Genomic DNA, 18771 nt, shown 5'->3' on the forward strand with positions numbered 1-18771 from the left:
TTTTCCAACCTCATGTGGAATCCGTGCTATAAGGAATTTCAGAGAGAGGCAGCCCTTCCCAGTATTAGTATAGTGTTCCTAATATTTCCTAAAGTGCTCAGTGAGTGTAATTTATAGTAAGGATTTCCTGTGCAATTTTTGTTCCACAAGGGCACATAAACTCCAGTGTTACACATCGATAATGAAACCCATGCTTCGTTAACAATGGGGTCAGCTGATGTCTCCAGTATTTATTAATTTTATGCCCTTTTCCTCTTCCTGCATTTAATCCTTTTGGAACCTGCATGCATCCTTCCTGGTCTTTCATGCATTTTATATCTACGTATATTTCCGGTGTTTATAACTGTTTCATATCGATGAGTCCATGCATTATAAACTTTAAACAAGTTCAACAAGTTGTTTATTGTATGTCATACACAATATAACAATCATGCATGGTATAGTTCCAGTTAAAAACAGTGATGAGAAATGCAACTTAAATTGACCTCTAAAACCATCACTAAGTAAACACACTTAGTTCACACTTATTTATGCACACATTCACATCCGCATTTAATAGTGATAAAAAAAACCCAAAAGCAAAGCATATGACCGGTGAGTTATGCAATAACATAAAACCCATCACACATATGATGTGTCATAATGAAGAAGGTCACATCTAGATAATACAATAGGTTATTCCCCAAAAGAAAGGGAAATAGGTAAATGTAAACTATTCATTCATTCATTGTTCGTTGGCCATTATGCTACAGTAATATTACCTGGCTTGTCTGAAACTATGAACGATATTAGCACATATTTCACATTCATACAACAACACCTATGTTTTCTGAATACACACCAATTTCTGTTTATTATGCTGTTTTTTCAGTCATGCAGTTTGAAATATGATTGACTTTTCTCTTGAAAGAAGAGTAATTAATGGCAGCCTTAATCACGGATGTTTAAACAGTATAAATAAAGTTTTATAAGGTAAAAACAATATTTAAAGGAAACCACTTTACTTGCTGTGATTTTAGAATCTCACATATATGCAGCAACCCAAACAATACTTAAAACATCATCAATGTTCTATCTGTGAGCAGTGAGTCAGTCAAGTGCTGAAGGATGAGAATAACTTTAACCGTTAGCAGAGAGGAAAATCTGCAGAGCCAGATGCAATGTTGCAATTTTATACCATGCAGAGAATTTGGCAAATGGCATGAGAATTTTTCACAAAGAAATGAATCCTCTGGCTCGCTAGTGAGTCATATTCCCACAGCACGAGCTCAGTCACATGGCACATGTGCAAGTTTTCTTACCAACAGACAGCATCACATCACAAGACAATCACAGCTTAATTGTTATGTGTGTAAAAACGATTCGATATGCTAATGCGCAGAGCTAAACATGGTATTTTAGGTTTGAGATTTTTTAGGTATCAGCACATTAAGGTTTTAGAGGCAAATATGCATTCATTTCACATTGCATGCTCAGATGCAGCTTACAGCTAAATTAATATTGTTGGGTCAAATATATGAACTAAATCTGTGCATAAAACTGAATTTTAGCAGTGTACAAATATGGAATTTGTGAAATGTAATTTAATGTTCTCCCTGTGTCCATGTGGGTTTGCCCAAGTTATCTCACCTCCTAAAAACATTCCAGTAGGTAGACTGGCTATGCTAATTCTTAGCTATGCTTTTGCTTAATCCTGTAAACAAACATTGTATAATTCTAAATTCTATTCTAAATTTTAACTGTGTACATCTAATTGTAGAACTTGGTCACCTTGGCTGCTTGAATGTTGTGACAATCATGAAAGAGTAGTTGTTATTATTTCCTACATGTACGTGCTTCATTCAAATAAAAGGGGAGCATGCAGAAACAAGAATAGAATCTCATTGAGATATTCCTAGGCACATGGCAGAAGAAGGCTGGATTTGGCTCAGACTCTTCCAGATTGTTCATAGTCTGATGGTAGCACTCTCTGACCATGCGCGCATCTGGACATCTGCTTTTCAGCTTCAAGAGCTGAAAGACCTGCTGTGCACTGAGAAAGAGGAACAATAAAACAATGGTATTAGCATTCAGTGAGTGCATTCAAGACACACGATTACTACTGGTTAAATTAATGGGGTGTAATCTCCAATAAAATAGTAACATACAACCTTTTGTCTACATCATGAGCTTATCTTTTAGCATGTTAGATTGAACAGTGACTGTCTGATTCTGATTGTGTTGCTCCATCCTTATCATAAAAGCAGCAGGGATCATCTTGTGGGACAAAAGCTTACAAAATCATGGTCCAGCATTGCATTAGCTGTCTAGTTAAAATGTAAGATGGTTAAAGGTTGCCCATTGCTCTCACTGGACCACTGGCTGAAATTTGGGGCTTTCCATGAGACTCATATTTCTAAAACTAATGGAAACATAACACAATAAAAACCCCTTTAATCATTAACTACATCTAGCTGAAGGGGGAAATTTTACAGAATAAATTAGCTGACTGTAGTGTGACCTCGCCATTGTGTTTTTTCATGCCTAGCATTTGGGGAGTGATATTTCTGAGCTGGCTTCTCATGCATCAGTACAAAATATCCAAGAGGACAACACAGACACAGAGCTGACTGAAAATGACTGTGACTGCAAATCAGACTCTTTTTGGTCCTCATACTTAATAACCTTGCATTACATTTACATTCAGTAGATGCCCTTATGCAGCACAGGTTATGGAAGCATTTTGTAGTCTTTAAAAAACACATCTTCATGCTAGTTCTGTAAGTCAGAGACAAAGAGCGTCATCATTCCTCTTGGCTTCAGAATGAAAAGAAAAGGAAACACAACGATAAAAAGAGATAAACAAAGTGTTCTTTCAAGTGCTTGTCAAATAGCCTTTGTTTCTTAGATGGCCAGGGGAAGTTCATCCCATCCTCATGGTTGTCAGGACAGAGAAGAGTCTTGATGCATGCCTTCCTCGCACCTCGAGCAATGGTGACATGATAGATCTGAGGGCCTGGAGGGAGCACTGGACCATTTTTTGGCTTTGTTTGCAAGTATCAGAGTTCAAATCTGATGCAGGAAGCTACAGGAAGCCAGTAGAGGGAGCATAGCAAAACGGTGGTGAGGGAGAATTTGGAACAAGGGGAGACTGAATACAGGTCATGATTCAGCTGCATTCTAAATCAATTAAATAGGTCAGACTGTGCACAGAAGCAGAGCTAGCTGCAATCGTCCTTTCTTCAAATCACAAGATTTTTGCCAAACATGCTGAGATCCATGCAGAAACATGAATGTTAAAAACACTATGGTATGAAGCTGGTATGAAGCTTGGTATTGGTATGAAGCTGAAGCATTAAGAGTTCCTTTCACTGGAGCTAAGGGGCCAAGCCCAACCCCTGAAACACAACAACTGAATTCAATGATTTGGAAGGGTCCAAAGGTTCCAAAACGTTTGGAAATATAGTGTATCTAAAGAACAAAAATTCATTTGGCCACCTGTACTGATACAGATAATAGTAAATAAATAACATATTGCAATTATATGTTGTATTACCTGTCCACACCCACCTGAGGTCAGGATGGTGTTTTAACAGCACACAGATTTCTAGCTCAAGGCTTTCCGGATCTTGTTCCTTTATCACTTCTGAAACTCTGGGCAAAATTTCAGATAGCCATTCCTTCTCAGATCCCTGTAGGAATAAAATAACAATATATTCCCAAGCACAGAACATAATGCTCAAATGTATATTGTTAAATATAATTTGTTAAATATAATACAATTCAAATCCCAACCAAAGAAATTAAATAAGCCTTGGAATTCTCAAAGCTGATTGGACAGACAGTGTGAATTAACTGATGTTATTTAACAGGGAAAAATGTCTAATTATGGATATGGTGAAAGGAGTCTCGAGTGCAAGGAGTCTCGAGTATGTGTTGTAACTCGAGTGTGTCAGTAAATTTCCTGTAATAGAAGAACATTTTTGAGAAAAATGAACATTCCTATAACAAACTGCATTTCTATCTGTTTTATCTTCTGCATTTTTGTCTTTACCTTTTTATCAAGAAAAAAAGAGAGATTGTTAATGGAATTACTGTATATAGCTGCTTTAACAATTTATAACAAGACCTATCTTGTTCACAGATGTTTCACAAAGTTAAATGTAACTATAGATGGTAACAAAACTGGACACATTACTTCTTAATAAATGAAATTTGTAATCATCGGGAAACTGCTCTAGTTAGGATGATTAAACCACTTGGGATGTACTGTTATAGAAAAATAGTCAACTTGTAAACTTGCAAATACATTGAAGCATGGCATGGTGATTTTTGCGGTCAAAACAAAAGCAAAACATTTCTCATATTATGAAATATGCAGCAGAGCAGTTTTTGGGTTACATTAATAATGCACGTAGCTAAGTGGAAAGCAGTTACTGGGGGATTTCCTTTTGTTATGTAATCAAACAATATAGCAAAGCTTGGGAAGTTAAGTGAAATGTGTTTTAACAGTATTTGAGACATAGTAATTGTGCATTGATTTGGGTAGGAGTTTAAGCATAAAACAGTTCCACAAATCCAAACCAAACGATAGGAATCTGTATTGAAGATTTGTATTATGAAACCCCACTATTAATGTTATTAATCGAGCAAAAGATATGGAAGTATATTAAAGCAATATTTCAATGCTTTCTGACAGGTTGCAAGTGTAATGATTTGCTGCTTTGTTGTGCTGTCTGTGTTTGTGTGGTTGTGTGAGAGGCTTACTAACATGTTGTTGAAACAGTATGCTGATTCGATCACTGTCCTGACACAGAAAGCATGCAGCTGCCTCCTGTTTCTCCTTGTTTTGTAGTTTTAGTTTACGTTTTAACATTCTCCTGACATATTCGATCATCACCTCAAAATGCAGCTGACTCAACAGCTCCTACACACACACACACAAAGAGAGAAAGAAAGGTAGAATCTTTCACATGTATACTATTATACACACTGCTGGATCATTTTGTGGGGATCATTCTGACCTTTTGACATTCACGGTGTAGGTCCTTGAAAGAATCCATTTTTTCATTCAGTGTATCCTCTAGTTCATCAATAATTACTTCATGCTCTGAAAACCAAGCTGGAGTCCACAGTTTACGGTAAGATGCCTGTGTAATTACCACAGAAAGAAAGGCGAGGATGGAAATGATTAAGTGCATATTATAAGTCAGTGTATATATGTAGTATGGAAAAAGGTCAATCTAACTCCCCCATTACAATTAAACACTATTCAATATCAACTTAAATCATTTTTTAGAAATATGTTTAATGTCAACTCCAAAATTGTTGGAACCCTTTAATGAAATTGCACAAAATGAATAAAACATGCAGTGTGTATGAGGATGATTCTTCATGTAATATGCTGCATGTAAACATCAGCTTTATACTTATAACAAATGTGTGCATTTCGACAAAAGCTGATTTTAAACTCCTTGGTACTCTTAAAATTAATATTTATTGCATAGATTTTCTTTGTCATGTCATACATCACAGTGGTGGTTAAAGTCTCATATGAAAGAAGACACTCAGGGCTTTAAGAATTTAAGTATTTTTTTCTAAGCATAAGTTTTAAGTTGTTGTTTTTTCCTACTAGAGGAAATATATTCACAGAAAAGGTCCAAAAAAGACCAATAAACCCCATTGAGATGCCCGAAGTGCTTGTTCATAGGCATCTAAAATCTGGAGTCTGCAACCACTGAAATTCTGGGTAAGGTTATGTGCGAAAAACATCTTCTGATGTTCTGAGTCCTGACTCATTTTACATCAGACTGATAAAATCATTCATTTATTTACACTGATTGAAGATGTCTGATAAGTTGATTTCCAGTCTGGCAGCACAATGGAATACCAGTGTGCTAGTAAAAGAGGTTAATGAAGCCTCCACTGGAGAGTATAATGGCACCGAGGCACTTGGTTAGAATCACCAAAGGTGACCCGGCTCTCTATTTTAATCTCTTTTATAATTTTATAATGTGGACATGTGGACTTAAATACAGTCTCCTCTGAAAGTAGCAAGGCCAGTTCTTTTGTTTTTGACTGTTAGATTGACAAACAATGAATAATCGGAACAATGTTTACTTTGGATTTGAGCCCTGGGTTTCACCAGTGAACACTGATTTTAATGAGAGATCAAATCAGTCATTTAAGAAACACAACCACAGTTGACAGAAATATCGTGAGAGCCATGAAAAGTCCTTAATACAGCTTTAATACAGTTGACAATCAGGCTACTTTCACTTCATCTAGAAGATCCTCTTTTTTCTCTGTATAGTCCCTCTGAAGGCAGGAATTTGATGTTCCAACTTCTCATTTGTGATGTTCCTCATTTTGATTTTTTTTTTTTTTAAATGACCCAAAATGCCTTTTAGAACATTTAAATACAAGTAATGTTTTGTGAAGTGAACTGTAAAGTCATCTAAAAAGCTCACTAATCCTTATTAATGATGTAACTCATGATGGTAGCAGCAGAATTAATTCAGAGGGTTACAGAAACAAGCCAATTTACAGAGAAATGCACAGGAACTTCATCATGCAGCCCACAAATCATACTGCGATTACAACAATGCACCTTATCAAAGGAAGTGGAAGTGGAAGGTTGTACATGGGCCAATTTAATCACCAGACCTTTACCCAACTGATTTCACCTCCTGAAGAGGAAAGTAGAGGGACAAACTCTCCAAAACAAAAATGAAGTTAAAAAACCTACAGTACAAGCCTGGGAAAGCCGCACAACACAGAATGCAACAGTTTGGTGATTACATTGGGTTGCCAACTTGATGCAATTCTTGCAAACAAAGGATATGCAACCATATATTTATTGTGTTCTTTATTTTAAGACTATTTGTTCCTATACTTTTGCTCACCTAAACAGTGTGTGTAGTATGCCAACAAATTTGCCTAGTTTAACACATCTAAAGGTAAATATCAGGAAAATAAATCTGAAATACTGATCTATCTCTGTGTTTATGCTCATTGTTTAATCTCACACCCAAATGTATAGTTAAAACAAACCAATACCTGTACTGTAGAACAAGTACTGTTCCAATACTCTTGGAGCCATACATTTTCATTGTTCTGCAAGTTTCCACATCAAATGCAGAAACACTGAACACAGCAAAAGCCTACACTTGCCTATAGCTCAATGCACTATATTGATTTTCACTCAGGAACACCTCGTACAATCATTTAATGGAAATTGCACTGATGAGGTATCAGCTAAAAGCTCCATTTAAATGGTAGATATTGGTAGTCTGTTTTTATTTCCAGACACATAGTGACACACTGCTAAACTGTCCCTGTAGATTGTAGATTATTGTAGATCTGTTTTGTGATACCTGGACATCTATAACAAGAGTTATGGACATACATATGTGAACTTAGATGGAGACTTGGCTTTGAGAATGTGTCATGGTCTAGTCTAGGTGTTTTGTTTGTAGATACCATGAGCTCCTTGTGTATGGGGATGAGGAGGTAACTGTGACAGGAGTCTCTCAGCTCTGATACAGTTGACAGCCAGGCTACTTTCATTTCACCTAGAAGCTCCTCTTGATTTTCTATATAGTCCCTGTGAATACAGTAATTTCACATTGCAACTTCCAATCTGAGATGTTCCTCATTTTTAGCATTTTTCAAAATTACCCAAAATGCCTTTTGGAATTCACAAATATAAGAAGAACCTTTAGCAGTTTTCCACCAATTGTAGGCTATGGAGCATTTAATATTTTAAATACAAGTAATGTTTTGTGAAGTAAAATGTAGAGTCATTATGGATACCAAAGGACTTCTATGATTTTCTCACCTCATCTTATTGATATTGTACAGCTGGGATTTCACGATTTCAGTCATGTCCATCTCTTGGTTTTTAAGAAATTCCTCCATTGAGTTTTTATAACTGCCAAAAGCAAATAAATATCTTTATATTTATTGGTGCTGCTACTTGTAAATAGTCAAACATTTTAGAAATTCAAATTTACCATTCAATTTGGGAAAAAAATATGTATCTAGTCTCATTGTCCATATCATTAGACTATTTGGTGTATTCTGACTTCCATTTTTTGTCTAGGAATAGAGTAATAGTTTATAATGTGAGTGTGAAAAAATACCTCATTAGGAAGCTGTCCATTTGCAACAAAATTCGCTGTGCTTTATCATTTCCCAGAATGATTTCAACCTCTTTTACACCTCCTTCAACAACCTGTTAAATAAGAGATTTTCATAAGACCAGAGAAGATGGATCGTTAATGATATACTGCAACATTCTTACACAATCTTAAACGGTAAAATAAGTCAAACCATCCTGAAGCATACTGAACCATACCCCTATAGCATCTAAAGCAAGATCGCAATAATAATATTCATCAATAAGTTCAGGTTTTTTATTAGCCTGCCAGTCTGCCTCCTTTAACTTCAGAGCATTGGACAACCAAGACTTGACTTCATTCTGTAAATAGGAAAAGATGGAAAAAAGGAAAATTAGTGTGACATTGCACTGACTTTCCACTTCAGGATGAACTGAATCACAAAATTATCCAATCTGCAAATTATGTGGCAGATTTCTACCCACTGAACCTCCACTCACTGGATATCTTGATTTTTTCTCTTTTTTTGCACCATTCTCTTTTACTCAAGACACTTGTGTATGAAAATCACAGTAAGTCAGCAGTTTTAAGGAACCAGCAAACACGACATGAGGTACACTTTTCCAGATTCTAAATATTAACTGAAGATCTGAACATGACCTGAAGCTCTTGACCAGCATGTGCCTGATTTTATGCACAGAGCTGCTGGCATATAATCAGATAATTGTACAAATGTGCAAGGCTGCAAGTGTTCCTATTAAAATGCCCAGTGAGTGTATATGATTCAATAATAATATGTAATAAGCTCATATTACTTTGTATTACCTCTTTGAGTAACAGATATTGTTCCACCAGTGCCTTAGAATCTTCCTCAGGTAACAAAGCTCCTAATGATTCAGTGTTGATGTGTGGATTCAGTTCGTCTTGATTCAAAATGTCCCTGAAAACAATCGTAAACATGTAAATCTGGGTTGATGAGGTCAGGTGTATCAGTAAATTTGGTTTATAATCGCATGTAACCATGTTTATTAATGAGGTTTATCACAGTGTCGGTGATATTCTTGTTTATCTTACTTTGAAAAACTGTTTATTTGTTGCAGTATGAATCTGTAATCCTCCATGGTTACGCTGCATTGTCGAAGTTTCCTGAGCGTTGTTGAGAAAGCCTGGTGATAGAGCTGAGCATACATGTTGCATGCGTTGAAATCTGAGTAACATTCTGAGTAACATCTCTGCACATGATTGACAACCTGAAGAAGGTCATTCTGAATGACACTGCCTATCCGTACCACCTCTCTTTTCAGGATATCTGGGTCATTGTTGTCTTCATCTATTTGCTGCAGTCGTTCCTCCACTACCTTCTTAACTATTGTGTCATGACATCTCATGGGTCGCCAAGACGGGGCCTCTTCTGCTGCCTCTTCCCAGAGCTTGTCTTGTTCCTCCTGCTCAACTATAGCTATTATGGCACTTCTCAGTATCTCCTGAGTGTCTATGTTAAAGGAATCATGAACAGCCTTCTTCAAATGATCCATCAGAATGTCATAGTCCTTCTTCAAGTCATCTTTATCACCTTCTGTGCAAATGACCTCCGTAGATGAATACTGCGAGATGAAGAAGCACTTTTCCCTGTCTAAAAGTTGCTGACTAGCCTCCACCAAATATCCCAGTTCCAGATTCTGACTGAAATCCAAGAGGTCTGAAAAATGACGCTTTTATTAAGGATTTCCTTATAATAAAAAAACAAAACAAAGCTGCACGGAAATCAGAAGTCATTTTCGTCAAACGTACCTTGTTTAGATTTTGAGGAATGTTTTTTTCCTGACTTTTTTGCCATAAATGTGAAATTTAGGAATTGTTTTGCAGAGCCACTTAAGGACTTTGAAGGTTGTTCAACCATCACTATTGAAACAGAATCACTTGCAGTCCCTTCATGCTCTAAAAAAAAAAAAAAAAAAATTAAATAAACAAATTATAAAACATCCACAACCAAAAATATTTCAAACATTTGCCTATTTTCCTGGCGACAGAAAATTAGAACCAAACTTGTAAAATCAAGACTCCAGATCTGAAACTCTCAAGAAACATATTTGTGTGAAAAAATTATAGTTGATATAGAGAGGCACTGGATTATAGGTATATCTGGTAGTATATTTTCAAGAGGAAGGTAAGACATTGGGAAATAATGATGATGTAAACAGTAATAAATAACTAATTATTATAACAGAGCCATAGTTATCTAGTAGTAGTAATAGCAGGGAACTTAGTTATTGCTGCTTACTTAATGGTGAATGTTTCCTAACATACATAACAAGTAATTACATTAAGTAGTAGCATGTAGTGGTTAATATGAGTTAACAAAAGAATTAATAAATAATTACACATTTGTTCCTTCTTAGTTATTGATCTATATTGTAAAGTCTTGCAGTGTATCAGAATATCTTGGTGCTTGTTCACCCCTCTTAAACAGGATAATATTTTAATACATGGATGGCTTCTTGTGCCTTGTTCTTGTGTGCAAGGATTTACTTGGACTCTAGCACAAAGACTGTTAATTGAAGCATTTTTGTCACATATACAACACCGTGAAATCTTTTCATCTCATATCCCAGTTTAGGAAGTTGGTGTTTTTACTCCTGGAGCAGAGAGGGTTAAGGGTTTTAATTAAGGACCCAACAGTGGCTCCTTAACAGTGCTGGAGGTTGAAACCCTGACCTTTCTATCAGTAACCCAGAGCCTTAACCATACATACCTTTGTCATTGGTTATCTGTGCCTTTATTCATCTCAGCTTACATTTGAATATCTTGTAACAGCTTGCGACTACCTTTAGGGCTTCCAAGAGCTTTTAAATAATATGTGACTTAATGTGAGATATAATGTAAGAAAATGTTTTCAAATTTTAACCCCATGCTGTACAGAAATCAGACGCCATTCATTTTTTCAAACCTACCTGAGCTAGATTTTGAGGAATGTTTTTTGCCTGCTTTCTTTAACATGTGATGTAGGATATATCGTGAAGAATGTCTTGGGGATTTTTTGGTTTCTTCAACCATCACTACGGAACTAGGGTCACCACCGGTTCCCTTATTATCTAAGAGAAAAAGAAGTAAATTGTAAATAAACATCCATTAGCCAAATGAGTTTATTTGTCCATCGTCCTAATGATAAAAACTTAAACAATGAAAATAATGAAATTCAAATAATTGCTGAAGTCCCAAAGAAAAGTGCTGAAAAGCAGCAAAAAAATGACATTGATTCAGTGAGTTAGAAAATTAGTTTTGCATACTGGACAAAACCTGTTTCTGGTAGAGCCAAACTTTCTCAAGTCTTATCTTTATAATGTCTTAACTCTGCGCAACTCTTCTAACCAGGACAGTGTTTAAATACCTGGTGCTCTTCTTGTGTATCTCCCAAAACCTCCTAACAAAATCTTGGTGATCATGTAACATAGCGTTTTGCAATAACAATAGCCTTGTTGCTTCACTCTTCTCCACAAGTTGTATGTGGATATAGTTGTGAACATATTTTAGAGAATCAGCTGATCTCTGCAACAGCTTGTGACTGTAACATGACTGTCATGTTGCAAATTTTGCTGAATAGCTTCTGCCAGACACTTCAGTTCAATTTTCTCATACAGAATGCACAAGGTACAAATTTGTACATAATGCGGGAAGTCATTTTAATCAACCTTACCTGGATCAGATTTTGAGGACGCCTTTTTTGTCTTTATCTTGCGAGTTAATAAACCTATTGCACCTTTGGATTTTTTCGTTTCTTCAACAATCACTACAGAGCTAGATTCACCATCAGGGCCAATATGTTCTAAGGAAAAAAGCAACAAATCATTAATAAACAGGAAACATCCATCATCTAAAGCATTACAAACATTTTCCTAATGATAAAAAAACAAAGTAATGAAATCAGGCTAGATAATGGAATCCGTAAGAAACCATGCTGACAAAGTTGCACAACTCTGACAATAGCTGTCATTTTGATTTAATTCCTTTACTTCCCAATGTGTTGTGTATTTAAGTTGCTACTAAAAACTCATTAGTTAATGTTAACCACTTTGTCAGTCCAGTCAGCGAAATGCACAGCAATGTCGAAGACTTATTAATGTACGCTTCCAGATGGTCTACATAAGTAGTTAAAACAACATTTCAAAATTTCAGTGAATATGAATTTACAATTTCTAACAGAAGGCTGAGGGTTAAGAAAAACAGAAGTTTGCTTCAAGCAGGATAACAAAGCATGTTCTGCAGAAGCACAGGGGAAGAGAAGAGTCAGTATCTAGTCACGACTCGCTAGCTAGAGTGAGCTAACTCACCTGTGCTGCAAGCAGCCTTGTTATCATTGTTGGTGTTGGAGTCAGCAGCAGTCTTGGTAGTATCCATGGTATTGACCAATGTTTATGTAATGTTAGCCACAGCACTCGGTTCTTCACTAACACCTGCTGGGTTCAAACAGATCAAAACTGTAGCCAGTGCTACTATATCTCTCATTGCTTTCTTTCTTTTCTGTTTCCTGTTAGCCATACTACTACTCCACTTTCACTCCACTTTCAAATTGCCAAGTATCACACAAATTTATCTTTAACTAATAAGTAGTGAGTAATTAGCTGCACTGTAAAAAAAAAAAAACTCGTAAAAAAACGGTCAAATCACTGGCAGCAGCGGCTGCCAAACAAAAACCGTAAAAATTTAAGTAAAATACATTCATTCAAATAAAGTGCAAAAACAATCATTTTACATACATTTTTCTTAAATATTTTACAGAAAAACACTGTAATTTTACGGATTTTTCCTTTACTATTATGAACCACTACTTTCAATAAAATGACAGCATTAAATATTTTACAGAAAAACACTGTAATTTTACAGATGTTTCCTTTATTATTATATGTCATCAAATTGACGCCAAAAAATTATGTAAAAAACAAGTCAAAAAAGCAAATCAAATTGACGTCAACATATTGAGGTCTTATTGTGAATGCCAAAATAATGACACAAAAGTAAGAAATATTTTATTTATCAGGCCACTGATACTGGACACTTTCTTAGTCTGAACAGATCCATTTTCTATACCAGCTTTATTCCTAACTAGGGTCACAGGGGTCTGCTAGAGCCTATCCCACCCTGCCAGTCCATCACAGGGTCACACATATAGACAGACAACCACACACTTACTTCTATGTGAGTATTCCAAGTTAGAATTACCAACCAACCTAACATACATGTCAAACCCAGGATTCAAACCCAGGACCTTCTTGCTGTGAGGAAACAGTGCTAACCACTAAGCCACCATGCTGCCTGTGAGACCAAACCTTAAAAACCGAAATTAAAATGATCCCAAAATTAACATTACTCTTTTGACATTACAAAACCAGCTTCAGATGCCAAATGCCTTATAAGAAAAAGTGCTAAACAGCTGAATTTTTGATGTCAATGTGATGTCAATATGACATCAATTTCACATCTAAAACATGACATTGATTTGATGTCAATTGAACGTCAAACATTTTGGCCTACATATATTTTAAAAAAACTTTAAGTTTTAAAACTTTAAAAAAACATGCATTGGTGTAATGACAAAAGTTAACTAAATTTCTTTTTAGAATTACAGAGTTTGAATGTAGAAATACACATACAACACATACACATACAAATGAGTTTTACTGTAAAATGAAGGTGGGAAATGTTAAAATGTTATTATGGGCATAAACATTTAATATAATAAGCTACCTGTTTAATTACAATTTATTATTGTAATTTTACATAAATTGCTATGTAATTTAAGATAACAGAAAAAATACAGTTAAAATAATACAGTATTTTTTGTAAAAAAAAAAAAAAAAAAGAGAATTACTGTAATTTTTCATGAATGGTATAATCCTTAAAATTGCAGTCAATTTGTTAATTTAAAGATATTATTGGTCATTTTACTGGTTTTTAAATATAATTTTAAATAACAGGAAACTATTGTAAAAATATTAAAATAAAGTTATTTTCTGTAAAATTAGGATTTTTTTTTACAGTGTGGTTATTAACACCTATGTACATCTGCCAATAAGAGACTGTGTATTTGTCTGAATTAAATCTACATGAGTTATGCTTATTAGTTTAAAAATCATAAATTATGCATGTGGCCCCTTGGATTTGGAGGTCTGTCACCGAATTACAAAGGTTTACACATCCATGGATAAAAATTTTTTAGTACTAGAGTCTGACTTTTTAATCCTGCTGCATATCATTATAACAAGGGTGGTGTTTTAACTTCTTGGGCACCTGCACACACAGGCCAAACCCTCACCACAAAGTCATATGCTGACAGTATTTTACTATAACAAGCCTTGTCAAAGGCTATCTGCGCCTTTATTCTCCTCAAGCAGAAACTGTTTTGCAGTGATGTGTATTTCATCTTACGGGCCAGAACATTGTCTGCTGCCTAAATTACTAACGTTTCCACAAGAACCTCTCTGGAAATTCATCCTTGTTTTAGAGTCCCTTACATCCTTCAGTACTTAGCACATACAAGAAAATGAACTGAAATTAATTAGTTATAAAATTAATTAATCACCATCCTGCTAACAATCACACAAGAAAACTGGGAGAGGTGCCAGGGCAGATTTATACTTTAGAAAAGTAAGCAAACCCTGCATGCATTAGTAAACAGTCAATAGGGGAGAGTCTATATGGGAGAACAAATGGGCCATAAAGCATGTCATTAAGAAGAACCTATTTTTGCATTCCATTAAGAGGTTCCTTTCTCTTGCTGTTATAGTGAATCGGGAAATCAAGCCTGCTTAAACAATTGTTGGCCCTATTGAGTGGTAAATGTAAAAACCTCAGTTTACAGGCAGGCCAGACACCAGGCCCTTCTGCAAGGAGCATCTACTCTTTAGAGGTAGGAGTGTACCACTCAAGGAAATCTATGCCACTGTTAGCTGGGCATCACCATATACATTTTTCAAATGCTGTAATATCTCCCTTTCCAGTGGAGTGTTGTGGTCATATCTGAGAAGTATCACAGAACAGATGAGAGTAATTTATAGCCTTTTATATGCTCACTATGTGACTTTCTAATAAGGTTTTGTGTGTGGGTTTGCACACAAAGGTATCCAGGTATTAAAAACTCTGGTGGTTATCTGGCAACAGTTTGGTGAAGGCCCAAACACTGGTGTAAATAACGTGATAAAACCATAAAACTCACAAAAAAACGTTAAAGGTAAAACCATAAATTTTAAAGCAAATCTGTGCTAAAAATCTTCAGATGTGCTAAACATTTTATTGTTTCTACTTTAGCAGTTTGTTTAGAAGACCCTTTAGAAATATGGGTTATCAGGGCTTGTTTATACATTAGTATACAACTGAAGCCACTAAGAGTCTGATTGTTTTTACTACTGAAGAAAATCAAGTGGCTTCTGACTTATTTTACATCTGGTATAGAGCTCTGACCTTCAATTTTGTGTCTGGTGCCAAAGAGAATTTCCTACTCTTGACCTCCATCCCTATGAATTCCCCTCTGTCAGATACATCCTCATAGCACTTCCCAGAATTAGTTTCAAGCTTTCCCTCCACAGTCAGTTTTATTTTTCCTAACGAAAAGCCATGATTGTGCTTCTCTTAACATTTTTTCGGTGTTTTCTTAAGCATTGGATATTATCCAGCATGTCCATTCACACATTTAGCTTGTACCTTACTCTGTTTATATTGTAGACCTTCGCTATTGTAAGCCTGCCAATTAAACAAGTGGGTTGGGTAGTAAACATGAAGTCATGACAAATGAATGTGTGTTCTAGTAAGTAAAAAGTGTGAGAAATACTAATGAGGAGGATACGATTTTCAACATCATATATATGGAAGACAGCATGTAACTGTCCTGCTGGGGAAGATACTATAAAAACTGTCATTATATAAGCTATTAGTTGCTTTATAAAAAAGTTTCTAAATAGATTATCATGTTCAGATGCTGCTGTTGCAGAGAGAATTTCCAAACTGAATTAGAATTGCTTAGAAAGTGGGCGAAAAAGGAAAAAATGGCAAAATAAGGAACTGATTAAGCTGATTAAAGAGGGCTGGTCGGAAGATGCGGTATGATTGTTCAATGAAAGTCTAAAGCCTTGTTTTCTTAATCATATGTTCCTGCTAGTCCTCTGTGTTCAGCTTATTCTGTTTCTTGTTTCTAGCTTCACCAGCCTGTTTCTGGTCCTTATCTAATTCAGTTTCACAATTATTCTCTAAAGAGCCCCTTTAATTTAATCAAGGCGTGAAACGGATTCAATACATTTCCCCTTCACCACCAGCAGAGGTCATGTTCCCATGAAAACTAGCGTGAACTCTGTCAGGCAGTAACAGGTTGTTTATCTTCAGTCCAAGTAAATGATCACATCATGAAGTTTAATGATTTATTAAAGCTTTGCTCTGTTATTTGGATTACTCTCTGGATTTCCCCTTTACCCATATTGTATACAGTGTGTTTGGACACCTTTGGCCTTGCATTTGAATTCATTTTTTCCCCACTTTAACAGGATTTGTAAACAAACAAAAACAACACTTCCCCTTGTGTCTGGGTCCCATATGTATCAGAAGACACCACCTGTCTGCCCCACAGACCCCCCAGCTATGCTCCCTGGACCCCAGGGACATTTCCTCTTTCTGGTTCGTAAGCAACAAAAAGGTAGAGATCATATTTTGTAATGCTCACTCTCTTGCATAACACTGATGCTTGAGCTGCAAAGCTTTTGCCAAACTCATGCTTGAAATTTAGACTCCGTTCTTTATAGTCCGAAATCTAATCACTAACCTCAGCTTTTTGTCTGACCAGTTTGTAATTTTCATTCCAGTCAATTAGATTTGTGTATTATGACCGGATTAATCCTGTTTTTCTTCTCCATATATCAACCTGTAAGCATCTAAATTATGCAAGCTTCATAGGACAAATCTTATGGAACAAATGTGCAGCCCTGGTATCTCATTCACCAAGACTGGATAAGAATATATCGGGAAAAAAAACACACATACTATAGCACACAACCTGACAATGTATTTCGCACTGCAGGAGCTGAAGAAAGCAAATCAGCCTAACAAATAAATCCATTAGTGCATTAAGACATTTATGCTCGAACAAGACACCATGTAGAAATACAGCTTTAACTAAAACATTCTCATCTGTGTGCAAAAACTGGCAGTATCACATAACAAACCTTACTATTATACAACAAATCTTTCCACTCCGTGAACTACATAGACGTGATGGTTAAAAAAGCTTTGCTTACCTCGTGTTCCTCAGGCTGGGTGTGGTTGTGTGTGGATGCTGAGCAGTGGTCTTTCACTGGCATCACTGACGTCATGGGAAGCAAAAAAAAAAAAAAGTTTCAGTTTCACTTGTATAAATCACTGGTTCGAATCGTCTCCGGCTTTTTCTTTTCACTTTTCTTCTTCACCACAGTCTATTTGCTTAGCCGCATTTATTGATGCTTGTAAGAAGCTTACAAGCCATCATTTCCTTTTTTTCTCTCTCTCTCAAGTGTACTAGTATCTGCTGCATTATAAGCGCAATTGCTGCTTTCCAAAAAATCTCGTGATTTCTCACTATGCTAAGCCTCACTCAGCTTTGACTGCCTGAGGTGACATCACTAAAGCTGTGGAAGATTCATAGATATCACACACAGTGATGAAAAAAGGAGAAAACTTGTACATGAAACATTACCACAATTGTATTTATAAGGATGCTAATTATATCTAAACCCCATTCCTCCTCTTCTTGAAGTCCGCTGTCCACTCCAAATGACCAGGTCAAGGATGATCAGCAGCAATAACTATAGCAAAACAAACTCTCAGAGCTGCACAGAAATTTAAGCAGAAGAATCTCTCTCACTAGTCAGAAACATGTGGTGGCTTGGAATTGGTGGTTTTATTCAGCTCTGCATGCCAAGTTGCTCATGAAACAATGTACATTCCATCCCGACTATTGCAAAAATGTGGGGAAAAAATGTCACTGTGGTTTATTCTGTTTTTCTGCTTCTTGGCTAGTTTTCTCTTCACAGAGCCAACCATCAGTTTCAGTCAGGCAGGGCCATAGGACAGATTCCACAGTTAGTTGCACAATAGTTGGGATTTAATGGAGAAAGAAAGAAATAAAAAAGAAGGCACTGAATCGCCTCTTTCCTCGCTTTTTCCTTCTTCTTCACTGCAATCTATTTGCTTAACCGCATTTATTGACGCTTGTAAGAAGATAGCTTACAATCCACCATTTCTGTTTTTTTTCTCTCAAGTGTACTAGTATCTGCTGTATAAGAAGAACAACTGCTGCTGTTCAAGAAATCTCATGATTTTTCACTTTGCTAAGCCTCACAAGCTCACTCAGCTTTGACTGAAGAGGTCTTTAAAGTTGTGGTAGATTGATAGATATCACACACAGTGAGGATTATGGTACCAAAAAGGACAAAAGAAGTAATAAGTATACTACAATAGGTAAGGAGAAAGAAAGGAGAAATAAGAAGGCATCAGCAATTTAAGCTATCAGTCTCTGCTACTGTGATTAGATTAGGAAACCAGCTTTGTGCTAATCTAATTTATGTTTATTCTGTTTCAGCTTTACTAACTGCATTAGACTGCTCTGCACCTCTCTGTGGATCCAGAGTCTATCCTGAAGTACACCTCACCACATGAA

At 36.1% G+C, this 18771-nt stretch overlaps 1 protein-coding gene across 3 annotated transcripts; it reads right to left on the minus strand.

Annotated features, from left to right (window-relative positions):
- Window positions 1-413: 413 nt before the first annotated feature.
- Window positions 414-18036, minus strand: LOC131345917 (exocyst complex component 3-like protein). 3 transcript variants are annotated; one of them, XM_058379110.1, is made up of 15 exons: window positions 17375-18035; window positions 12428-12553; window positions 11794-11922; window positions 11051-11191; window positions 9891-10037; window positions 9174-9798; window positions 8925-9039; window positions 8339-8461; window positions 8124-8215; window positions 7820-7912; window positions 7462-7585; window positions 5004-5129; window positions 4751-4906; window positions 3550-3671; window positions 414-2032 (listed from the first exon to the last, which is right to left on the minus strand). In XM_058379110.1, the coding sequence occupies exons 2-15, from the start codon at window positions 12492-12494 to the stop codon at window positions 1816-1818; spliced, it is 2277 nt and encodes a 758-aa protein (XP_058235093.1). In that variant the 5' UTR covers window positions 12495-12553; window positions 17375-18035; the 3' UTR covers window positions 414-1815. The 3 variants fall into 3 exon arrangements, with proteins under 3 accessions (XP_058235093.1, XP_058235090.1, XP_058235094.1); XM_058379107.1 differs by having other exon boundaries at window positions 415-2032; window positions 12428-12550; XM_058379111.1 differs by having other exon boundaries at window positions 1876-2032; window positions 3536-3671; window positions 12428-12550; window positions 17375-18036.
- Between the last annotated feature and the right edge of the window lie 735 nt (window positions 18037-18771).

Source organism: Hemibagrus wyckioides, linkage group LG25 (genome assembly GCF_019097595.1).
Source record: "Hemibagrus wyckioides isolate EC202008001 linkage group LG25, SWU_Hwy_1.0, whole genome shotgun sequence".
Taxonomy (NCBI): Eukaryota; Metazoa; Chordata; class Actinopteri; order Siluriformes; family Bagridae; genus Hemibagrus; species Hemibagrus wyckioides.

Bases quoted from the DNA above. Each gene is read 5' to 3' on its own strand.
- LOC131345917 (XM_058379110.1), bottom strand. From the start codon at position 12,494: ATGGATACTACCAAGACTGCTGCTGACTCCAACACCAACAATGATAAC. The intron at 11,923-12,427 runs GTGAGTTAGCTC...TTTTTTCCTTAG, and splicing joins CAAGGCTGCTTGCAGCACAG to AACATATTGGCCCTGATGGT. The intron at 4,907-5,003 runs GTCAGAATGATC...GTGTGTGTGTAG, and splicing joins TACACCGTGAATGTCAAAAG to GAGCTGTTGAGTCAGCTGCA.